The sequence below is a fragment of the Pristiophorus japonicus genome, chromosome 1, assembly GCF_044704955.1.
Source record: "Pristiophorus japonicus isolate sPriJap1 chromosome 1, sPriJap1.hap1, whole genome shotgun sequence".
Taxonomy (NCBI): domain Eukaryota; kingdom Metazoa; phylum Chordata; class Chondrichthyes; family Pristiophoridae; genus Pristiophorus; species Pristiophorus japonicus.
In genome coordinates this window covers 542,633,414-542,657,316 of record NC_091977.1, presented here as the reverse complement: position 1 = coordinate 542,657,316, position 23,903 = coordinate 542,633,414, and the positions used below count along the sequence as shown (strand labels likewise).

Sequence of the window (23,903 nt, the reverse complement as noted above, 5' to 3'; positions counted from 1 at the left end):
GCAGCATGGCTCTTGTTATAGGCCTGCTGTGTGCAGATCCCTAACGGGAATTATAAACCAGGTCTGAAGGGGAGAGCCATTGCTGCCCAACAGCCATCTTGTAACTTGGTGGCCTGGTTGCAATAAAGGCAGCACAGAGAACTGGTGCAGATTGAAAGAGTCTAGACTGCTGCCAGGAAAGCCGGCCCAGACTTGCGTGACGCACTACCTATGGTCGTAAATCAGTGGTACATTGAGGAAGTGGATTCCCTTTCGCCAGGCTGGTGACGGAGCACACAAGGCAATGTGTCTGCAGTCTATGGCTTCTTGCACCCAGGGAAAGCTTACCATGTGGATGAAATATTGTGCTGTCTCATCCTGCTTCGCCTTGTCCATAGATTTTATGCATGTAAACATCACCAATGTGTAAGACTTGCCACCAGGGGGTGCACCTGTGGGAGACCCATGGGTCACCTGCATACCCTGGACAAGCAGGTATAAAAGGCAGTCTACCAGGCTGCCTCCTCACTCTGGAGTAACAATAAAGAGACCAAGGTCACAACAATTCGAGCTTAAGATATACAGTCTTGTGGAGTTAATCTAAACATAACAATTGGCGACGAGTAACAGATCACAAACTTTCACGCAGTTATGGCTTCAGTTGGTATTCTTGAGAGATTTGTTGAGGGTGATGATTGGGATGCATTCGTTGAGCTTCTTGATCAGTACGTCGTGGCCAACGAGCTGGAAAAGGAAGAAACCGTGATCAAGCGCAGGGCGATTCTCCTCACCGTTTGCGGGTCCACGATATATGGCCTCATCAAAAATCTGCTAGCACCGACGAAACCAACGGACAAGACATATGAAGATTTGTGTATGCTGGTTCGGGAACACCTCAAGCCGAAGGAGAGCATCTTGATGGCCAGGTATCGCTTTTATACGCACCACCGCTCCAAGGGCCAGGATGTGGCGAGCTATGTCGCCGACCTAAGACACCTTGCGGGACCGTGCCTATTTGCTGGACTTTTGGGGGAAGTGTTGCGGGACTTTTCCATGCTTGGAATCGGCCACGAGGTCATTCTTCGCAAACTGCAGTCTGCCGAATCCCTAGATCTGAGCAAGACCATCATGATAGCTCAGACTTTTATGTCCACGAACTATAACACTGTACAGATATCATTGCAGCATCGGAACTCACCGGCAAGTACTGTGCATAAAATAACGCCTTCAGCAGGCAGAACTGTACATGGCAGGGCCTACACACCCGCAGAGGCCAGACCTAGGATGACTCGGCGTCTGCTGTGGGGTGTGAATGTGCTGCGGGGGTAAGCATCGAGCCCATCAATGTCGAATCAACCACTACGTGTGGAACAATGGGGCACCTCCAGCGAATGTGCAAACATGTTGCGACTCACCACGTGGCAGAGTCGGCAGAAGATGACCGATCTAGCGCGGATCACGCTGAACGAGTAAAAGAGGCAACTGACCGAGGCTGAAGAGGAAGTGTATGGGGTACTCACCTTCACCACCAAAAGCCCTCCGATAATGTTAAAAGTCAAATTAAACGGCATTCCAGTTTCCATGCAATTGGACACGGGGGCGAGTCAGTCAATTATGAGCCAGAAGGCTTTTGAGAAACTGGGGCAACATGGCACAAAGGCCAAAACTAAGTCCGATCCACACCAAGCTGCACACTTAACACAAAAGAGCTCATATCAGTCATTGGCAGTGCGGCAATGAAGGTATCGTACGATGGATCTGTGCATGATTTACCACTATGGATTGTACCAGGCGATGGCCCAACACTGTTCGGCAGAAGCTGGCTAGGAAAGATCCGATGGAACTGGGACGACATCAAAGCACTGTCTTTGGAGGATGACGCCTCGTGCGCCCAAGTGCTAAATAAATTCCCGTCGTTATTCGAACCATGCATCGGCAACTTCACAGGCGCCAAAGTGCAGATCCACCTAGTCCCTGATGCATGACCCGTTCATCACGAGGCCCGAGCGATTCCATACATGATGCGAGAGAATGTCGAGATCGAGCTGGACAGACATCAACGAGAGGGAATCATATCGTCAGTCGAGTTCAACGAGTGGGCCAGTCCAATTGTTCCGGTGTTGAAAAGCGATGTCACGGTCAGAATCTGCGGGGACTACAAGGTAACGATCAACCAAGTCTCGTTACAGGACCAGTACCTCTACCTAAAAGCGGATGACCTGTTTGCAACGCTAGCAGGGGGGAAGTTGTTCACCAAGCTGGGTCTAACCTCTGCTTACATGACACAGGAGCTGGCTGAACCTTCGAAAAAATTGCCGTGCATCAACACGCACAGAGGACTGTTCATATACCACAGATGCCCCTTTGGGATTCGTTCGGTGGCGGCCATCTTCCAGAGGAACATGGAGAATCTGCTGAAATCGGTTACGTGCATCGTGGTGTTCCAAGACGATATCTTGATCACTGGCCGCAACATCACCGAACACTTGCACAACCTGGAAGAGGTTCTCAAGCGACTGGACAGAGTGGGACTCAGGCTGAAACGCTCCAAGTGTATTTTCCTGGCGCCAGAGGTCGAATTTCGGGGGAGAAAGATTGCGGCGGACGGCATCAGACCCACGGACTCCAAAACGGAGGCCATCAAGAATGCATCCAGACCACAGAATGTGACAGCTGCGTTCATTCCTGGGACTCCTCAACTATTTTGGTAACTTTCTACCGGGGTTGAGCACTTTGCTGGAACCATTGCATTTATTTCTACGCAAAGGTGATGACTGGGTTTGGGGTAAAGCTCAAGAGACAGCCTTTAATAAGGCCAGAAACCTGCTATGTTCTAACAAGTTACTTGTATTGTATGACCCGTGTAAACAATTAGTACTAGCTTGTGATGCATCTTCGTACTGGGTGGGTTGTGTGTTACATCAAGCCAATGGGTCAGGCAAACTGCAACAGATTGCATATGTGTCCAGAAGCTTATCGAAGGCTGAAAGAGCCGACAGTATGGTTGAGAAAGAAGCATTAGCATGCGTATACGGGGTTAAGAAAATGCACCAATACCTATTTGGGCTCTGTTCGAGCTCAAAACCGACCACAAGCCATTCATTTTGTTGTTCTCAGAAAGCAAAGTTATGAACACCAATGCTTCATCCTGCATCCAAAGATGGGCACTAACGTAATCTGCGTATGACTATGTAATCCGCCACAGACCAGGCACTGAACACTGTGCTGATGCCCTCAGTCGACTACCATTGCCCACCACCGGGGTGGAAATGGCGCAACCTGCAGACTTGCTCCTTGGATGCTTTTGAGAGTGAGGGGTCACCCGTCACGGCACACCAGATCAGGACCTGGACTAGCCAGGACCCGGTGCTATCACTCGTAAAAAGCTGCATCCTCAATGGAAGCTGGTCGGCAGTCCCAGGGGAAATGCAAGACAAAATTAAGCCGTTCCACCTACACAAAGATGAAATGTCCATCCATTCGGACTGTCTCCTATGGGGGAATCGTGTAATTTTGCCAAAAAAAGGCAGGGAAACGTTTATCCATGGCCTTCACAGTACCCACCCAGGCATAATCATGATGAAGGCTATCGCCATGTCGCACGTTTGGTGGCCCGGCATTGACTCAGAGTTGGAGTCATGCGTACACCAGTGCAACACTTGCTCACAGTTGAGCAATGCACCAAGGGAGGCCCCATTGAGTCTGGTCATGGCCCTCCAAACCGTGGTCAGGAGTCTACATAGATTTCGCTGGCCCTGTTCTAGGAAAGATGTTCCTAGTAGCACTGGACGCTTACTTTAAATGGACTGAATGTATAATAATGCTGTCATGTACGTCCACCACCACCATTGAAAGCCTCCGGGCCATGTTCGCCACCCATGGTTTGCCCGATGTCCTTGTTAGTGACAATGGACCATGCTTCACCAGCTCGGAATTCAACGAGTTCATGACCCGCAATGGCATCAAGCATGTCAGGTCTGCTCCGTTTATGCCCGCATCCAATGGTCAAGCGGAACGGGCAGTCCAAACCATCAAGCAGAGCTTGAAACGCGTGACGGATGGTTCCCTGCAGACCCGGTTATCTCGGATTCTGCTCAGCTACTGCAAGCGACCCCACTCGCTTACCGGAGATCCCCCTGCAAAATTGCTAATGAAGAGAGCACTCAAAACCAGGCTCTCCTTAGTCCACCCGGATCTTAATGATCAAGTAGAAACCCGGTGTCACCGGCATAACATGTACCACGATCGCGCGGCTGTGTCACGCGACATTGAGGTTAATGATCCTGTGTTTGTTCTTAAATATTGTCATGGTCCCAAATGGGTTACTGGCACTGTGTTAGCCAAGGAGGGGAATAGAGTGTTTGTTGTCAAACTTGTGAACAGACAAGAAAGCACTTGGATCAGACCAAACTGCGGTTCACTGTCAACCAAGAACAGTTTGAAGAGGACATTACCATCATTGATCCACCCACACACACCCAACCAGCAACCGACCTCGCGGTCAACCATGAGGATGAACCCACCATGCCCGACAGTCCGATCAGACCAGCCACACCGCAGTGCAGCAATGATCCGACTGACTCACCCAGGCCAGGACTTCAACTCAGGCGATCAACCCGGGAACGCAGAGCCCCGGATCACCTCAACTTGTAAATAACTTGTACATAAGACTTTGGGGGGGAATGACGTTATGTATGTAAACATCACCAATGTGTAAGATTTGCCACCAGGGGGCGCACTTGAGAGGCCCAAGGGTCACCTGCACACTCTGGGCAAGCAGGTATAAAAGGCAGTTTACCATGCTGCCTCCTCACTCTGGAGTTACAATAAAGAGACCAAGGTCACAACAGTTTGAGCTTAAGATATACAGTCTTGTGGAGTTATTCTAAACGCAACAATAGAGAAGGTGATGTAGGTGTTCCACCTCGAGGAGACAACCTCAGTGACCTCTCTGATACACTGGTGTACTGCAAGCTGGGAGATATCACCTGTTGCCGTCTGAAAGGAGCCTGTAGTGTAACGGTTGAGGGCCATGGTGATCTTGACAGACACAGACAATGCTGTCCATGTGGTTCTGTGGCAGCAGCAGGTGCCATCGTTCGGTGACAAGCTGCTTGGTGAAGCATTGCTTCTGAGTAAAGTTATTGTAGGAGAAGTGCTCCCTGAATACCCGCTGTGTATGGCCTCCTACGCAGTGCCCTTCTGCTCCTTCTCTTGTGACAGCTGTTCCTGCTCTGTGGTGTCTTCCTTGCTGCTCCTCTTTATCCTCCAGCCCCTAAGGCAGCCTTATGAGACCACCCATGACTGCAACCAAACTATTTCTGAGGCAGCGAAGAACAGTGCGATCAAATATCTATAGCAGGTCTTGCAAGAAGCACAGGACCCTAATTTGAATAAATGATTCCCCCTTTTAAATGTTACCAACGTGCGCTCCTGATGGCAGCGTGATCACCTTCACCAATATGGCGGGCGCCGCACTTCCAACCCTGCCATATTGGCACCTTAGTAGGCCAGTTAGCGCCTGAAAAACGAGTGTTGCACAGTTGAATTTCTAGGCCCTGGGCTTTACAAACATCAGGAAAAAATAATAGGCTTACTGTATTCCTAAGACTTGGATCTGCTCCAAAATCAATGAGAAGGGCCACTATTCTTGCACTGCCTCCTAAAACTGCAGCGTGGAGAGCTGTTGTTCCATTCTGTTAGTGCAAACAAAAAGTGATTAATAGTCTCTCCAGTGTTCAAGACAACCTGCACTGCATCAATTAAATCATATACGACCTAATGCACCATTGCTACATACATTTTAACTGTTCAACTGTTTCAGGTAGGGTTAAAATCATCACCAGTGCTAAAAAGCAGTAGCTTGTTACCTGCTTCTCTTCTTGACTGAGGAAATGGGACATAGCACACAGGAAGGAGTTCAAAGAAGGGGGAAAATTACTTAGAAATACATTTTAAATGGGATTAAAATAAAATAAAACATTTGAAAATAGTACAAAACATTCAGTACATCTGCTTATTTTAAACAATGTTGAATAGTTTGAATGAGGCGATAGGATGCTGATCTATAACGAGTCTTTTTACAAGCCCATATTATCAGTATGGAATCTCATCCTACTGCCAGTTCAAATGAGAAAGTCAGGCACATGCTGCCCACAATTTTCCAACTATTAAAATTGCCCCATCAGGGCCAAAAGCAGCTGGAGATGGTTCTGGGATTAGTTCACTAAACCTCCTTTTATGTTACGTGGTTGCTTTTGATGGTGCTGTTAGACTAAACCAAACATCAGATGAAAAGCTATAAAAATACCTTATTTGGAAAACAGATTTCCTGGGAGCTTCCGACAGCACAGAGCAGCAGGCAGCCAAAGCAAGTGGCTGCCCTTGGCAGCACAAACATTGGATCTACCACCTTGATTCCACCCATCCAGACCACTCAAGTAGTTTTTCCGTCTCCACAAGCAGGAAAGACCGGACCAGAAATGACTACGTTGACAATGGTAGTATAATTTCCTACACTGCAACAGTGACTATGGTGATACCCGCCCTCCTGTATGGCTCAGAGACGTGGACCATATACAGTAGACACTTCAAATCGCTGGAGAAATACCATCAACGATGGCTCCGCAAGATCCTGCAAATCCACTGGGAGGATAGATGCACCAACGTTAGCATCCTCGATCAGGCCAACATCCCCAGCATCGAAGCACTGACCACACTCGACCAGCTCTGCTGGGCGGGCTACATCATTCGCATGCCTGACACACGACTCCCAAAGCAAGCGCTCTACTCGGAACTCTTACACGGCAGGCAAGCCCAAGGTGGGCAAAGGAAACATTTCAAGGACACCCTCAAAGCCTCCTTGATAAAATGCAACATCCCCACCGACACCTGGGAATCCCTGGCCAAAGACCGCCCTAAATGGAGGAAGAGCATCTGGGAGGGCGCTGAGCACCTCGAGTCTCGTCGCCGAGAGCATGCAGAAAGCAAGCGCAGGCAGCGGAAGGAGCGTGCGGCAAACCAGACTCCCCACCCCTTCCCTCAACCACTGTCTGTCCCACCTGTGACAGAGACTGTAATTCCCGTATTGGGCTGTTCAGTCACCTGAGAACTCACTTTTAGAGTGGAAGCAAGTCTTCCTCGATTCCGAGGGACTGCCTATGATGATGATGTTGACGCTTCAAAAAGTACTTCATAGGCTTTAAAGCGCCTTGGGAAGTCTGGTGGTGGTGAAAAGCACGATACAAATGCAAGTCTTTCTTTCGTGGTTATGTTACTGGACCAATGATCCAGTGAACATGAGCTCAAATCCCACCATGGCAGTGTGAGTACTCAAACTGAATTTTTAAACAACTGGTATCTGTAAAAGATTGTCACAAAAACCCAACTGGTTCACTAATGTCCTTACCTGGTCGGACCTATTTGTGACTCCAGTCCCACACCAGCATGGCTGACTTTTAACTGCCCTTTGAAGTGGCCTAGTAATCTACTCAGTTGCATCAAAACCACTGCTCTGCACTGGTTCAAGAAGGCGGCCCACCACTACTTTCTCAGGGCAATTAGGGATGGACAATAAATGCCGGCCTTGCCAGTGTCACTCACATCCCAACAATGAACGGAAAAAAATCGATGAATCAATTCTGAAAAAAGATTTCCATAGAGTACAGTTAACAGTAACTCTGGTAAAATGCTCCAAAAAGAATTGAAACATTTTGCAATTCAATGGGGAGTAATGGAAATGGATTTGGGAAAGGAAAATAGTTAGATTGGGTGAAGGAACAAAGTGAATTGAATAAGCTAAATGGCCATTTCGAATTCCCAAATTATTATCTTCTTATATACTAGATGGGATTGTTTCTCACATGCACATTGATATTATAATAATAATAATAATAATAATAATAATAAATGAGTTTTTACCTTGAGAATTCCCAGTGAAGGAGAAAATGTCAGTAACTCCCGAACAACTTCAGTGAAGCCTTTGTATGCAGCTTTGAATAAAGGTGTTGAACCATCCTGTGGAAAGAATATTATAAATTAACATGGGGATTCTGGTTTGTTAACTTATGAAAGTAATGATATAATGATGATGGATTGTGGATATCGATGATGACAGTCTATGGGCCCAGATTTTCCCATCAGTTGCACCGTTTTTTTTTGTGTAACTTGATTTTTCTGGTGTATCTTAAAAGTTGCAAATATGGCCATTTAATTTGCACCGGTGTAAGTGAGTTAGTTAGGTTTTTTGTTAGGTCATTCTTTTTTTCAAAATGGGGTGTTCCCAGCCACTTACACCATTTATGTCAATTTGGCCAGAAAAAAGTTGTACTAAACTAACTTAGGGCAGTGTATGTGTCCACTTTTGTCTGCACAGAAAGACCTTACTTACAGTTAAGGAATCGGCACAAGTACATTTCAAGCACCACCAGGCACCAAACAAAGTACAAAAAGTAATAAGCAATTAATTAACAAATAAGATAAAAGCAACCCTGCACCTAAAGCACCAAGACCAAAGTAATAAGCAATCAATAAATAACAAATAAAAAAATAGAAGGAACCCTGCACCTAAAACACCAAAATCAATCAGTAAATAACAAATAAAAGATAGAAGTCCTACCTTAGGGAACGCAGCGGGCCGCCGATGAGGGAACTCATTCGGCCAGGGCTAGGGACGGTGTGCTTCGATCCCTCCCACACAGCCTGCAGCGCGCGTTTGCCGAAAGGGCTTGCCAGGAACTACTGCACATGTGCGCAGACTCTAGCACGCATGTGCAGAGGTTCCGGCACTGTTTTCAGCGCTGGGACCTAGCTCCGCCCCCCTCTCTTCAGTACACGCCATGCCAGCTCCACAGACGGCCCGACTTGTGGCCCTGATCGCAGCAAGTTTTGTCGGCGGGGGGCTCAGAGATGCGCGGTTTTAAACAGAAGGCCAAATTTGGGCTCATTGATTCTCAAATTACAACAAGCTGTGGGTTCTTGCATGACTAAAGTCCGGTCTTTGGCTAGGAATGTTTTCCAACATATAGGACATTGGATGTCAGATTGACCTTATGGCTGAGCTTTCCTTGATTTCCTTCAGGCTCTTTTTTCTCCGGCAAGCTGAATACTTTGATGTGCCATCGTGAATCATTTTTGCCATATTTTCCTGTCACAAGCATTGTGCTCCCATGTATCAGTTGAAATGCCACGCTATTTTAGATTGGTCATTAGACAATCCTTATATCTTTTGAACTGACCACCACAAGAGTGTTCTTGGGTAGTCTAGTATCAGACATATGGAAAAAGTGACATACGAACAAGAGTCAGCCATTCAGCCCCTCGAGCCTGTTCTGCCATTCAATTAGATGATGGCAGACCTGTATCTTAACACCATCTACCCGCCTTGGTTCCCTAACTCTCAATACCCTTACCCAACAAAAATCATCAATCTCAGTTTTTGAAATTATTAGCTGACCCCCAGCCGCAACAGCTTTTTGGGGAGAGAGTTCCAGATTCCCACTATCCTTTGTGTGAAGAAGTGCTTCCCGACATCACCCCTGAATGGCCTAGTTCTAATTTTAAGGTTCTGCCCCCTTGTTCTCGACTCCCCCCCCACCAGAGGGAATAGTTTCTCATTACCTACCCTATCAAATCCTTTAACCAGCCCACCTTTGCTGCGTCATTGCTATCACTGAAGCTCCGCCTCGCATATCTGCTCTTCTGAGGACTTCAGTGTCGGAGCCACCAGCAACTTTTCATGATCTTTCTGAGGCATCCTGGGTGGAAGTGATTGAGTTTTCTGATGTGACGACTGTAAGTGGTCCAGCTATCGCACACATACAATAAGGATGTTATAACTATTGTCTAGTAGATCTTAAGTTTTGTTGGCAGTTTAATGACCCTTTTATCATATAACCTCACATGGAGTCTTCCAAAAACACGACTGGCTTTAAACAAACTATGATTCACTTCATCATCTAGGAGCACATGTGACAGGGTGCTTCTTAGGTAGATGAACATATCCATTACAGACTGTGCCCTTCGATGGTGATAGTAGGTGGCACATAAGGCTTTCCAAGGACAGACTGCTATATAAGTTCCATTTTCGTCAGACTGATAGGCGGAATTTCTAACAAGCATCTGAAAAATGGTCCATGTCCTCTTCTGTGTGGGCAACAAGGGCACTGTCATCAGCAAACAAGAGCTCCCGAACAAGTTCTCAAGAGGTTTTAGTTTTGGACTGCAGATGGCAGAGATTGTACAATTTCCATCCGTCCTGAAGGAAATATACACTCCTTTATTCAAGTTCCAGCAGGCTTAAGTAAGCATAGAAGCAAACAAGGTACAAAACAAGATGAGAGCTGGAACACAACCCTGTTTGACTCCATTGGAGGCAGGGAAAGGGTTGGAAACTTAACCGTCTTCTATGACTCAGGACGTCACGGAACTGGCAGATCATCTGGATAAACTTTTCGGGACAATCAACTTTGGCCAGTAGTTTGCAGAAGCCCTCTCTGCTGACTGTCTCAAAGGCCTTTGTGAGATCAATCTTCTTAGGCAGTCCCCCGGAGTTGAGGATGACTTGCTTCCACACTAAAATGAGTTCTTAGGTGATCGATCAGACCATTGCAGGATCTACAGTCTCTGTCACAGGTGGGGCAGACGGTGGTTGAGGGGACAGGTGGGTGGGGTGTTTGATTTGTTGAACGCTCCTTCCACTGTTTGTGCTTGGCTTCCACATGCTCCTGACAAAGAGACTCGCTCCTGACAAAGAGACTTGAAGTGTTTGGTGCCTTCTCGGATGCTTCTCCTCCACTTTGAGCGGTCTTAGGCCAGGGATTCCCAAGAGTCGGTGAGGATGTTGCATTTTTTCAAGGAGGCTTTGAGGGTGTCCTTGAAGCGTTTTCTCTGCCCTCCTGGGACTCACTTGCCGTGATGTGGCTCTGAGTAGAGTGCTTGTTTCAGGTGTCTTGAATTGGGCATGCGGACAATGTAGCCTGTTCATCGGAGCTGATCGGGCATGGTCAATGCCTCGATTCTGGGGATGTTGGCCTGAGAGAACGTTGACGTTGGTGCGCCTATCCTGCCAATAGTAGTATTTCTCCAATACTTTGGGGTACCACTGTCCATGTCTCTGAAGCATATAGGAGGGCGGGTATCACTACTGCTCTATAGACTATGAGCTTGGTGCCAGATTTGAGATCCTGGTCTTCGAACACTCTTTTCCTCAGGCCAAAGGCTGCACTGGCACACTGAAGGTGGTGTTGGACTTCGTCGTCGATGTCTGTTCTTGCTAGAATAGGCTCCCAAGGTATGGGAAGTCCACATTAACCAAGGTCTTGATAATCATGGATCTTGATAATCAGGGAGCAGTACTTTGTGGTGGGGCAGGTTGGTAGAGAACCTTTGCCTTATGGATGTTTAATGTAAGGACTATACTCTCGTGCACAAACGCAAGTGCCGTCTGCATACTGTAATTTAATGACAGAGGTTGGAACAACTTTGGATCTCGACTGGAGGGGACGGAGGTTGAACAGTTTCCCACTTGTCCTGTAGATTAATTCCACTCCAGCCGGAAGCTTGTTAAAGGTGAGATAAAGCATTGCAGCGAGGAAGATTGAGAGTGTTGGTGCGAAGACACAGCCGTGCTTGACCCAGGTCTGCACTTGTATTGGGTCTGTGATGGATCCATTGGTGAGAATCACGGCTTGCTTGTCATCATGAAGCAGGCGGAGAATGGTGACGAATTTTTGAGGACAGACAAATTTGAGAAGGACGCTCCATAATCCCTCACGGTTGACAGAGTTGAAGGCCTTTGTGAGGTTAAAGAAAGCCATCAACAGAGGTTGATGCTGCTCCCTACATTTTTCTTGGATTTGTCGCACGGTGAAGATCGTGTTCGTTGTGCCCCTTAGTGGACGGAATCCACATTGCGACTCTGGGCGGAGCTCTTCAGCAATTGGGAGGAGATGAGGAGGATTCTTGCGATGCTTTTCCCTGCGGCAGACAGCAGGGAAACTTCTCTTTAATTACCGCAGTCGGACTGGTCACCGTTCTTGAAGATGGTCACGATTACGGCGTCTCTTAGATCCCCTGGCATGCTCTCCTCCTTCCAGACATGAGAGATGGGGTCACTGATTCGTGCTAATAAAGACACAGTGAAAGTCCACAATTTGTTCTCAACACATTTCCTGGTAATAAAGACCTTATCAGTAGTATCTCTGACTTTTCTGAATCCACACTGGCTATCTGGCAAGGTTATCTCAGCTGTATGCTCAATGTAACGATTTAGGATCATTCCTAGCAAGGATTTTCATTGTGTTGACAAGTAGGGAAATGTCTCTACGATTGTCACACACGTATCTATTGCCCATGTGTCTGAAAAGACGTTAATGGATGAATCTGTATACTCTTGCGGGATGATTTCTTGTCACCACATCAGCTGGTGGAGCTCAGTCAGAGACAGCTAGTTGGTGTTCTCCAGTTTTATATATCTCAGCAGGTATAGCATCGGAACCTGGTGCCTTGTCACTGTAATAATATATTGTACGACAGATAACCGTTTGCTATGTTTGGGGCATGTGCACCCTTTTAGGGTCACCAACTGTGGTTGGACGTATTCCTGGAGATTTCATCACATGATCTCCCACTTCCCACCCGGTAAAACTGCCTTTTTTTTTCCCGTCTTGAATATTTTTACAACTAATAAATAAAAGTGTTCAAAGAAAATGAAAATAAACACACAATTATTTTTAATGTCCCCCTATGATTTTTCTCCGAGGTGTTGCTGGCAGCAGTGTCCAGAATAATCTTTAATCCCTGGCACCTCCAGGACAATCCTGGAGGGTTGGCGACTCGACCTTCTTTATATTTTGATCCAAAGGTCAAACTTCGCTTTTCAAGGGCATCCAGTTGCAGCATGTGACCACTCAAAGATTCTGGCAACGCTATCCAACCCAAGATATACATAAACGTGAGAAGGGAGTCAAGGGTTATGGGGAGCGGGCAAGGAAGTGGAGTTGAGGGCAAGATCAGATCACCCATGATCTTATTGAAGGAGCAGGCTCGAGGGGCTGAATGGTCTACTCCTGCTCCTACTTCTTATGTTCTTAACTGAGGAGGGGAAATTGGAAATGTAAAACTGAAAAAAGCAAAGTTTGCAATGAAATTACATTTTTCACTGCTCCAGCCAGTCCCTTTTTACACAATTAACAACATGTTTTCCGCTGAAATGCTTTAAAATATGTGCAAACATACATTTCTTTCTTTCACAAAAAGAGAGATCTGACCTTGCGAGGAGTATCTGAATTAGCTCCACTTTGGAGCAGTAGCTTAACAATATCACTGTGTCCCATCTGTGCCGCTATCCACAATGGAGTAGTCATATCCTAAACAAAACAAATAAAAGAGATTTTAGGACAGGAAGAGGTAGGTTTCAAGGAGTGTCTTCATGGAGCGGAGAGGTTTAGGGAGGGAATTCCAAAGCTTGGGGCCTAGTGTAGGGGAGGACAAAAACCCCCTCATTTTACCCAGAAGGAAAAGGGCTGTGGGATCAGTCTGTGCTGTGAATTGAAACCGATGGAAGGAAAACTTTGGGACACAAATGAATGGGGACCCCCCCCCCCCCCACAGTGTTTGGACTCAGGAAAGGGAATTTAATTTGGAACTATCTACCAGAAAGTTTGAACTCCTAAAGTGCACATGGAAGAAACTACGAACTTTAATCGAATTTGGGATTTTTAAAAGGTGTATGTTGGGTCTGCAAGAAAAGGGGTGGGGTCAATATCTAAAGGGCCAGTTTGGACATTGGAACTAATCAAATTGTCTGGGAACTGTATACCCTCAAAACTCGCCCCTTGAAAACATTAGCATTTAAACAATGCCACATACATATTCCAACACCTTTTTCATCAGGCATAGAAATATCTGGCTCAGGCCAGACTAGCACAATGGCTACAGGAGGCCAATGCAATCAACACCCACTCAAACCTTGAGTAGGTTAACATCAGTGGAAAAAAAAACCCCAATCTAAAACTGCTGCATTTTTCAAAATCAAAAAGTCCACCAATGAGAAGAATCGACTTCAGCAGGAGAGGCGGACTGAATAATCTGGCTATAAAAAAGGGTTTCTGACGTAGTGAAAAAGAAGTGATGATTTTCCCTGCCCTCGTCATCCAACAACCACAACCACAAGCCTCTCGACACTGAAGGAAAACCAGTGTCCGAAGACACCGAAGATAGAAGAAACAAACCACCAGACTGCAGAAGGCACAGTAGTGAGTATAACCTCTGGTCCCCAGAACTCCCAACTCAGTTAGGCCAGGAAAGGTGGGAGGTTGGGCATTGTACTGATAAACTGGTGTGAAGATTTTCGTTGGGTCCGTTTTAGTGGGATTTAGGGGGATTGTTTTGTTGGTGTATTGCTGTTTGTTGAGTTACACCTTGTCAAATAAATTGGAAGCCTAAAGTTCCTCTTGGAATCACCTTGTCTCAGTTCTATTGTATTACATCTCCTGATCGTGAGTCTTATGTCAGAACAGTGTAAGGGAAGCTAGGAGCGCCTCGAAAACGCTCAACTGTGTGTCACAGGCTAGGGAAGAAGGGGTTAGGAGTGTTTGACACTCACAGGTGCCTCACAGGCTAGGCATAAGCTGTGGGGACGCACGAGTCTCAAAACCCCCTTCATAAGCTGTGGACACAGTCTCAGGGTACCTCACAGGCCAGGCATAAGCTGTGAGGGCAGAAGCCCAGAGAGAGACACCCAAGGCACAACAACCCCTTACACTAGACAGTTGAACGTTTGGCTGCTAATGGTGGGGCTAAGGAAATCGGGGTTGCTCCAGAGACCAGCATATGGAGGAACACAAAGTTCTCTGAGGGTTGTAGGCCTGGAGGAGGTTAGGGAGATAGGGCGGGGAGAGGCGATGGACACAAGAATTAGATTTTAAATTTGAGGAGTTGTTGGACTGGGAACGAATGTAGATCAGCAAGCACAGGGGTGATGGGAAAAGCGGGACTTGGTGCGAGTTAGAATGTAATCAACAGAGTTTTGGATAAGTTGAAGTTTATGGAGTGTAGACGATGAGAGGCCGGCCAGGAGAGCATTGGAATAGTCGAGTCTGGAGGTTCCCGGACATGTAACGATGACATTTTGTTTCGTGTTTTATTGGGAGAGATCATGATTTAGATTTGAACCCAGTGGGTTTTGGGTGGGCAAGTGGTAAAGCAAGCGTAAAACATACTCTCAGGCTTAGGTTTGAGGCCTGAGTTATTATATCATCTGCATCGTGCCAGTGAGTTGCCCGACCCAAATGGGAACCAAGTGGAGGAGAGCCCAGTCACTCTGACAGTCGGGACAGGCCTGAGGCACCGCAAACAGCACTCAGGCCCGCGACAACAACCAGAGCCCCAACTCAGGCGCTCTACAAGGGAGCGTAAACCACCAGAGAGACTTAACCTGTGATCCCAATAAGACTTTGGGGGGGGGAGGTGATGTCATGTATTCAACTATCATTGTAACCCATGTATAAGCTGACCTAAGTTGTACTTGAGAACATTGGCCACAGGGGGCGAACTTGTGGGAGACACTCCTAATGTGGACTTTCCGGTATAAAAGGGAAAGCTCCACCAAACGTGTGCCTCTTGAGGTCTTGGTAATAAAGGTAACTGGTCACAGAGTGACCTTCTCTCAAGTATGGGCCCCGTGTGCATTTATACTGTATAGTAAGGACGTATCATTGGTGACGAGAAACTGGGATTTAAACCACGCGAGCATGGCCACTAGCAGCACAGAAGAGAGGTACTGTGTTGGTGATGATTGGGACGACTTTATTGAGAGACTGCAGCAAAGCTTTGTCACTACGGAATGGTTGGGACAGGATTCGGCCGACAAACGCAGGGCTTATCTCCTGACGGTTTATGGATCCAGAACATACTCCCTGACAGAAACATAGAAAATAAGTGCAGGAGTAGGCCATTCGGCCCTTCGAGCCTGTACCACCATTCAATAAGATCATGGCTGATCATTCACCTCAGTACCCCTTTCCTGCTTTCTCTCCATACCCCTTGATCCATTCAGCCGTAAGGGCCATATCTAACGCCCTCTTGAATATATCCAATGAACTGGCATCAACAACTCTCTGCGGCAGGGAATTCCACAGGTTAACAACTCTCTGTGTGAAGAAGTTTCTCCTCATCTCAGTCCTAAATGGCCTACCCCTTATCCTAAGACTGTGTCCCCTGGTTCTGGACTTCCCCAACATCGGGAACATTCTTCCCGCATCTAACCTATCCCGTCCCGTCAGAATCTTATACGTTTCTATGAGATCCCCTCTCATCCTTCTAAACTCCAGTGTATAAAGGCCCAGTTGATCCAGTCACTCCTCATATGTCAGTCCAGCCAGCCCTGGAATCAGTCTGGTGAACCCTCGCTAGCAAGAACGTCCTTAAGGAGGTGGCCTTGGAAATAGCAGATGCATTGACAGTCATTTTCCAACATTACATTGACTCTGGATCAGTTCCTATGGAGTGGAGGGTAGGCAATGTAACCCCACTTTTTAAAAAAGGAGGGAGAGATATAACAGGGAATTATAGACCGGTCAGCCTGACATCGGTAGTGGGTAAAATGATGGTATCAATTATTAAGGATGTCATAGCAGTGCATTTGGAAAGAGGTGACATGATAGGTCCAGTCAGCATGGATTTGTGAAAGGGAAATCATGCTTGACAAATCTTCTGGAATTTTTTGAGGATGTTTCCAGTAGAGTGGACAAGGGAGAACCAGTTGATGTGGTATATTTGGACTTTCAGAAGGCTTTCGACAAGGTCCCACACAAGAGATTAATGTGCAAAGTTAAAGCACATGGGATTGGGGGTAGTGTGCTGACATGGATTGAGAACTGGTTGTCAGACAGGAAGCAAAGAGTAGGAGTAAATGGGGACTTTTCAGAATGGCAGGCAGTGACTAGTGGGGTACTGCAAGGTTCTGTGCTGGGGCCCCAGCTGTTTACACTGTACATTAATGATTTAGACGAGGGGATTAAATGTAGTATCTCCAAATTTGCGGATGACACTAAGTTGGGTGGCAGTCTGAGCTGCGAGGAGGATGCTATGAGGCTGCAGAGTGACTTGGATAGGTTAGGTGAGTGGGCAAATGCATGGCAGATGAAGTATAATGTGGATAAATGTGAGGTTATCCACTTTGGTGGTAAAAACAGAGAGACAGACTATTATCTGAATGGTGACAGATTAGGAAAAGGGGAGGTGCAACGAGACCTGGGTGTCATGGTACATCAGTCATTGAAGGTTGGCATGCAGGTACAGCAGGCGGTTAAGAAAGCAAATGGCATGTTGGCCTTCATAGCGAGGGGATTTGAGTACAGGGGCAGGGAGGTGTTGCTACAGTTGTACAGGGCCTTGGTGAGGCCACACCTGGAGTATTGTGTACAGTTTTGGTCTCCTAACTTGAGGAAGGACATTCTTGCTATTGAGGGAGTGCAGCGAAGGTTCACCAGACTGATTCCCGGGATGGCGGGACTGACCTATCAAGAAAGACTGGATCAACTGGAGTTCAGAAGAATAAGAGGGGACCTCATAGAAACGTTTAAAATTCTGACGGGGTTAGACAGGTTAGATGCAGGAAGAATGTTCCCAATGTTGGGGAAGTCCAGAACCAGGGGACACAGTCTAAGGATAAGGGGTAAGCCATTTAGGACCGAGATGAGAAGAAACATCTTCACCCAGAGAGTGGTGAACCTGTGGAATTCTTTACCACAGAAAGTTGTTGAGGCCAATTCACTAAATATATTCAAAAAGGAGTTAGATGAAGTCCTTACTACTAGGGGGATCAAGGGGTATGGCGAGAAAGCAGGAATGGGGTACTGAAGTTGCATGTTCAGCCATGAACTCATTGAATGGCGGTGCAGGCTAGAAGGGCCGAATGGCCTACTCCTGCACCTATTTTCTATGTTTCTATGTCCTTCCTCAGATTAGGAGACCAAAACTGAACACAATATTCCAGGTGAGGCCTCATCAAACCCTGTACAATTGCAGTAAGACCTCCCTGCTCCTATACTCAAATCCCCTAGCTATGAAGGTCAACCTGCCATTTGCCTTCTTCACTGCCTGCTGTACCTGCATGCCAACTTTCAATGACTGATGAACCATGACACCCAGGTCTCTTGCACCTCCCCTTTTCCTAATCTTCCGCCATTCAGATAATATTCTGCCTTCTTGTTTTTGCCACCAAAGTGGATAACCTCACGTTTATCCACATTATACTGCATCTGCCTTACATTTGCCCACTCACCTAACCTGTCCAAATCACCCTGCAGTCTCTTAGCATCCTCCTCACAGCTCACATCGCCACCCAGTTTAGTGTCATCTGCAAACTTTGAGCTATTACACTCAATTCCTTCATCCAAATCATTAATGTATTTTGTAAATAGCTGGGGTCCCAGCACTGATCCCTGCGGCACTCCACTAGTCACTGCCTCGCATTCCGAAAAGGACTGGTTTATACGACTCTCTGCTTCCTGTCTACCGACCAGTTCTCTATTCACGTCAGTATATTACCCCCAATACAATGTGCTTTGATTTTGCACACCAATCTCTTGTGTAGGACCTTGTCAAAAGCCTTTTGAAAGTCCAAACACACCACATCCACTGGTTCTCCCTTGTCCACTCTACCAGTTACATCCTCAAAAAATTCCAGGAGATTTGTCAAGCATGAGTTCCCTTTCATAAATCCATGCTGACTTGGACCGATCCTGTCACTGCTCTGCAAATGCGTTGCTATTTCATCCTTCATCCTGATGAAGGACTTTCTTGTGCCAGAGAAGCCGGCGGACAAGACGTTTGAAGAGCTCAGTAAGTTGATCGGGGAACACCTTAAACCGACGAGCAGCATGCACATGGCGAGACACCGGTTTTACACACACCGGCGGCGAGAAGGGCAAAGCGTTCCAGACTTCGTGGCAGACCTCCGGCGACTGGTGAGCCTATGTAAGTTCCTAGATGCATGCAGAGCGGAGATGCTGTGAGACTTTTTTATTGAGGGCATCGGGCACGCTGTGGTTTTCAGAAAACTGATTGAGACCAAAGACTTGACCCTGGAAACGGCGGCTTTGATAGCCCAGACAATTATCTCAGGGGAGGAAGAGACCAGAATGATGTATGACAAAAATTTTGGCTCAAATGCAGCAAATGACCAGGGAGTCAACATTGTTAACGCGGCACACAGTTCTCTAGGCAGACAAGGGCAATTGGACATGCCCCAGCATGTAGTCGAACCCAAAGGGGGAATTCAACAGAGACAATGGCTAGCTGAACGGCGATTCATGCCATCGCAATGGCGGAACGAGCAGTGCAGATAATCAAACGGGATGCTCAGAATCCAAGGGGGTTCCCTACAAAGCCGCTTATCACGCCTCCTGTTGGCCAATAGATCCCGACCACACTCGCTCACAGGGGTTCCACCCGTAGAGCTGCTAATGAAAAGGATGCTCAAAATCAGGTTATCCCTTATACACCCTACTATAAAAGAAATTGTTGAGAGCAGGCGTCAGTCACAATGTGACTACCATGACAGGAATGCGAGGGCACGATGTATTGATGTCAATGACCCTGTTTTTGTCCTTAATTACGCTGCAGGGCCCAAATGGCTCGCAGACACTGTGATTGCCAAAGAGGGGAATAGGGTTTTGGTAGTTAAATTTACCAATGGGCAAATCTGCCGCAAGCAGGTGGATCAAATTAAAAGGAGGTTCAGCAACCCCATAGAAGAAGCAGAGGAAGAACACGATATAGAGTTCACTCCACCACAGGTGACCGAACACAGGAACCAAAGGGAGGAGAGCCCAGTCACTGTGGGCAGTCCGGACAGACCTGAGGCACCGCAAACAGCAGACACTCAGGCCAGCGCCCAACAACCGGAGCCCCAACTCAGGCGCTCTACAAGGGAGCGTAAACCACCAGAGAGACTCAACCTGTGATCCCAATAAGACTTTGGGGGGGAGGTGATGTCATGTATTCAATTATCATTGTAACCCATGTATAAGCTGACCTAAGTTGTACACCGTGAGAACATTGACCACAGGGGGCGAACTTGTGGGAGACACTCCTAACCTGGACTTTCCGGTATAAAAGGGGAAGCTCCAACCACCGTCTGCCTCTTGAGGTCTTGGTAATAAAAGTAACTGGTCACAGAGTGACCTTCTCTCAAGTATGGGCCTCGTGTGCATTGATACTGTATAGTAAGGACATATCAGGCCGAAAGCAGAAGCTGGTCAGAAGGCAGAAGCAGAAGTTTGGGACTCATCAGCCGGCAGAAAAGAAAGGCTTGCCGGAAAGCAGGAAAAGCGCAGGGAATGGGTTTCGGGAGGTCTCAGGGGGGAAACGTCCTGGGCAGAGGGCAAGCTCACTCCTGCTTCTACTGCCCCACAAGGTAAAGATTGATGCTTATCATGAAGGGGCCTCTTCGTATTCCTCACAGCGACTTCCTCACTCAGGCTCAGGTTAAAACTCAATTGGGGTCTCAATGATGTCATGGCATGTAATCCCAATTTGCATTAATTTATGAGGTACCCATCTGAGTCCGGCAGGCAACTCATCTGCCACAAATCAGTGGTGCTAAAATCCAAATTCCACAGCAACAGAGCAGGAAGTGGCGTCGCTCCATTTTAGACGCTCAGCTACAGTTCTCCCCACATTTTTTAAAACTTTAAAGGAAAGCCAACACAGAATTGTTAAAGGCAAATTGTGTTTAACTTACTTGACTGAGTTTTTTGATAGGGTAGCAGAGAGGGTTGATGAGGGCAATGCAGTTTGACGTAGTGTACATGGACTTCCAAAAGTCGATTGATAAAGTGCCACATAATAGAAAAGTGTCCGCAAAGTTCAAACCCATGGAATAAAAGGGACAGCAGCATGGATACGGGATTGGCTCAGTGACAGGAAACAGAGAGTAGTGGTGAACGGTTATTTTTCGGACTGGAGGAAGGTATACAGAGGTGCTCCCCAGGGGTCGGTACTGGGACCACTGCTTTTCTTAATATATATTAATGACTTGGACTTGGGTATACAGGGCACAATTTCAAAATCTGCAGTTGACAAAAAAGTATAGTGAGTCATGAGGAGCAGAATGATCGACTTTAAGACAACATAGACAGGCTGGTGGAATGGCCGGTCAAGTGGCAGATAAAATTTAACATAGAAAAGTGCCAAGTGATACATTTAGCTCGGAAGAACGAGGAGAGACAATATAAACTAAAGGGTACAATTCTCAAGGGGGTGCACGATCAGAGACACCTGGGGTTATATACACAAATCGTTGAAGGTGGCAGGGCAGGCCGAGAAAGCAGTTAAAAACGCTTACGGGATCCTGGGCTTCATCAATAGAGTACAAAAGCGTGTAAATTATGATGAACATGTATAAAACGGTTCGGCCTCAACTGTAGTATTATATCTAATTCTGGGCACCACACTTTAGGAAGGATGTGAAGGCCTTAGAGAGGGTGCAGAAAAGATTTACGAGAATAGTTCCAGGGATGAGGGACTTCAGTTACGTGGATACACTGGAGAAGCTGGGGTTGTTCTCCTTAGAACAGAGAAGATTGAGAGGAGATTTTATAGAGGTGTTCCAAATCATGAGGGGTCTGGACAGAGTAAATAGAGAGAAACTGTTCCCATTGGCGGAAGGGTCAAGAACCAGAGGACACAGATTTAAGGTGATTGGCAGAAGAACCAAAGGCAACAGGTTTTTACAATACGTTTTTACGCATTGAAAAACATAGACATAGAAAACATAGAAAATAGGTGCAGGAGTAGGCCATTCGGCCCTTCGAGCCTGCACCGCCATTCAATGAGTTCATGGCTGAACATGCAACCTCAGTACCCCATTCCTGCTTTCTCGCCATACCCCTTGATCCCCCTAGTAGTAAGGACGACATCTAACTCCTTTTTGAATATATTTAGTGAATTGGTCTCAACAACTTCCTGTGGTAGAGAATTCTACAGGTTCACCACTCTCTGGGTGAAGAAGTTTCTCCTCATCTCGGTCCTAAATGGCTTAACCTTTATCCTTGAGACTGTGACCCCTGGTTCTGGACTTCCCCAACATTGGGAACATTCTTCCTGCATCTAACCTGTCTAAACCCGTCAGAATTTTAAACATTTCGATGAGATCCCCTCTCATTCTTCTGACCTCCAGTGAATACAAGCCCAATTGATCCAGTCTTTCTTGATATGTCAGTCCCGCCATCCCAGGAATCAGTCTGGTGAACCTTCACTGCACTCCCTCAATAGCAAGAATGTCCTTCCTCAAGTTAGGAGACCAAAACTGTACACAATACTCCAGGTGTGGCCTCACCAAGGCCCTGCACAACTGTAGTAACACCTCCCTGCCCCTGTACTCAAATCTTCTCGCTATGAAGGCCAACATGCCATTTGCTTTCTTCACTGCCTGCTGTACCTGCATGCCAACCTTCAATGACTGATGTACCATGACACCCAGGTCTCGTTGCACCTCCCCTTTTCCTAATCTGTCACCATTCAGATAATAGTCTGTGTCTCTGTTTTTACCACCAAAGTGGATAACCTCACATTTATCCACATTATACTTCATCTGCCATGCATTTGCCCACTCACCTAATCTATCCAAGTCACTCTGCAGCCTCATAACATCCTCCTCGCAGCTCACACTGCCACCCAACTTAGTGTCATCCGCAAATTTGGAGATACTACATTTAATCCCCTCGTCTAAATCATTAATGTACAATGTTAACAGCTGGGGCCCCAGCACAGAACCTTGCGGTACCCCACTAGTCACTGCCTGCCATTCTGAAAAGTACCCATTTACTTCTACTCTTTGCTTCCTGTCTGACAACCAGTTCTCAATCCATGTCAGCACACTACCCCCAATCCCATGTGCTTTAACTTTGCACATTAATCTCTTGTGTGGGACCTTGTCGAAAGCCTTCTGAAAGTCCAAATACACCACATCAACTGGTTCTCCCTTGTCCACTCTACTGGAAACATCCTCAAAAAATTCCAGAAGATTTGTCAAGCATGATTTCCCTGTCACAAATCCATGCTGACTTGGACCTATCATATCACCTCTTTCCAAATGCACTGCTATGACATCCTTAATAATTGATTCCATCATTTTACCCACTACCGATGTCAGGCTGACCGGTCTATAATTCCCTGTTTTTTCTCTCCCTCCTTTTTTAAAAAGTGGGGTTACATTGGCTATCCTCCACTCCATAGGAACTGATCCAGAGTCTATAGAATGTTGGAAAATGACTGTCAATGCTATTTCCAAGGCCACCTCCTTAAGTACTCTGGGATGCAGTCCATCAGGCCCCGAGTGGTTAGGATCCGCAATGAACTGCCTGAGAGGGTGGTGGAGGCTGATTCAATCGTGGCTTTCAAGAGGGAGTTGGATAAGTACCTGAAGGAAAAAGAAGTGCAGGGCTACAGGGAAAGGGTGGGTGAGTGGGACTAGCTGCACTGCTCTTGCAGGGAGCTGGCAGGGGCTCGAATGGCCTCCTTTTGTGCTGTAACCATTCTCGGAGTGTTTCTAGAGAGCCAAGTTGGCAGGCCGAGGGCACCGCTCCGAAGTGACTGCTATGAGGGGATAGCTTTGAGGGGAACTGGTCCAAGGGGACGTTCCAAGGAAACCGCTCCAAGAGGAGCGCTCCCAGGGGGAACGGCCCGGGGGGGAACCGCTCCGGGGAGCAGGAAGGATGGATCTGCTCCCAGGGGGAACCACTCAGAGGGAACTGCTGCCAGGGGGTGGTGGGGTGAGGATTTTGATAAAGTAAATAAGGAGAAACTGTTTCCAGTGGCATGTGGGTCGGTAACCAGAGAAGACATATTTATGGTGATTGGCAAAAGGGCAGACGAGGAGAATATTTTTGTACACACCAATTTGTTGTGATCTGGAA

The 23,903-nt window shown here is 46.9% G+C and overlaps 1 protein-coding gene across 1 annotated transcript in view; it reads right to left on the bottom strand.

The window, feature by feature from the left end:
* Window positions 1-4,836: 4,836 nt before the first annotated feature.
* Window positions 4,837-23,903, bottom strand: part of ankrd29 (ankyrin repeat domain 29) — a 1,085,233-nt gene continuing 1,066,166 nt past the window's right edge. Inside the window, exons 7-10 of the mRNA XM_070889282.1 lie at window positions 13,248-13,346; window positions 7,900-7,995; window positions 5,577-5,675; window positions 4,837-5,019 (exon numbers count right to left, since the gene is read on the bottom strand). Of these exons, the coding sequence (XP_070745383.1) occupies window positions 4,837-5,019; window positions 5,577-5,675; window positions 7,900-7,995; window positions 13,248-13,346 (477 nt within the window). The remainder of the gene's footprint in view (window positions 5,020-5,576; window positions 5,676-7,899; window positions 7,996-13,247; window positions 13,347-23,903) is intronic.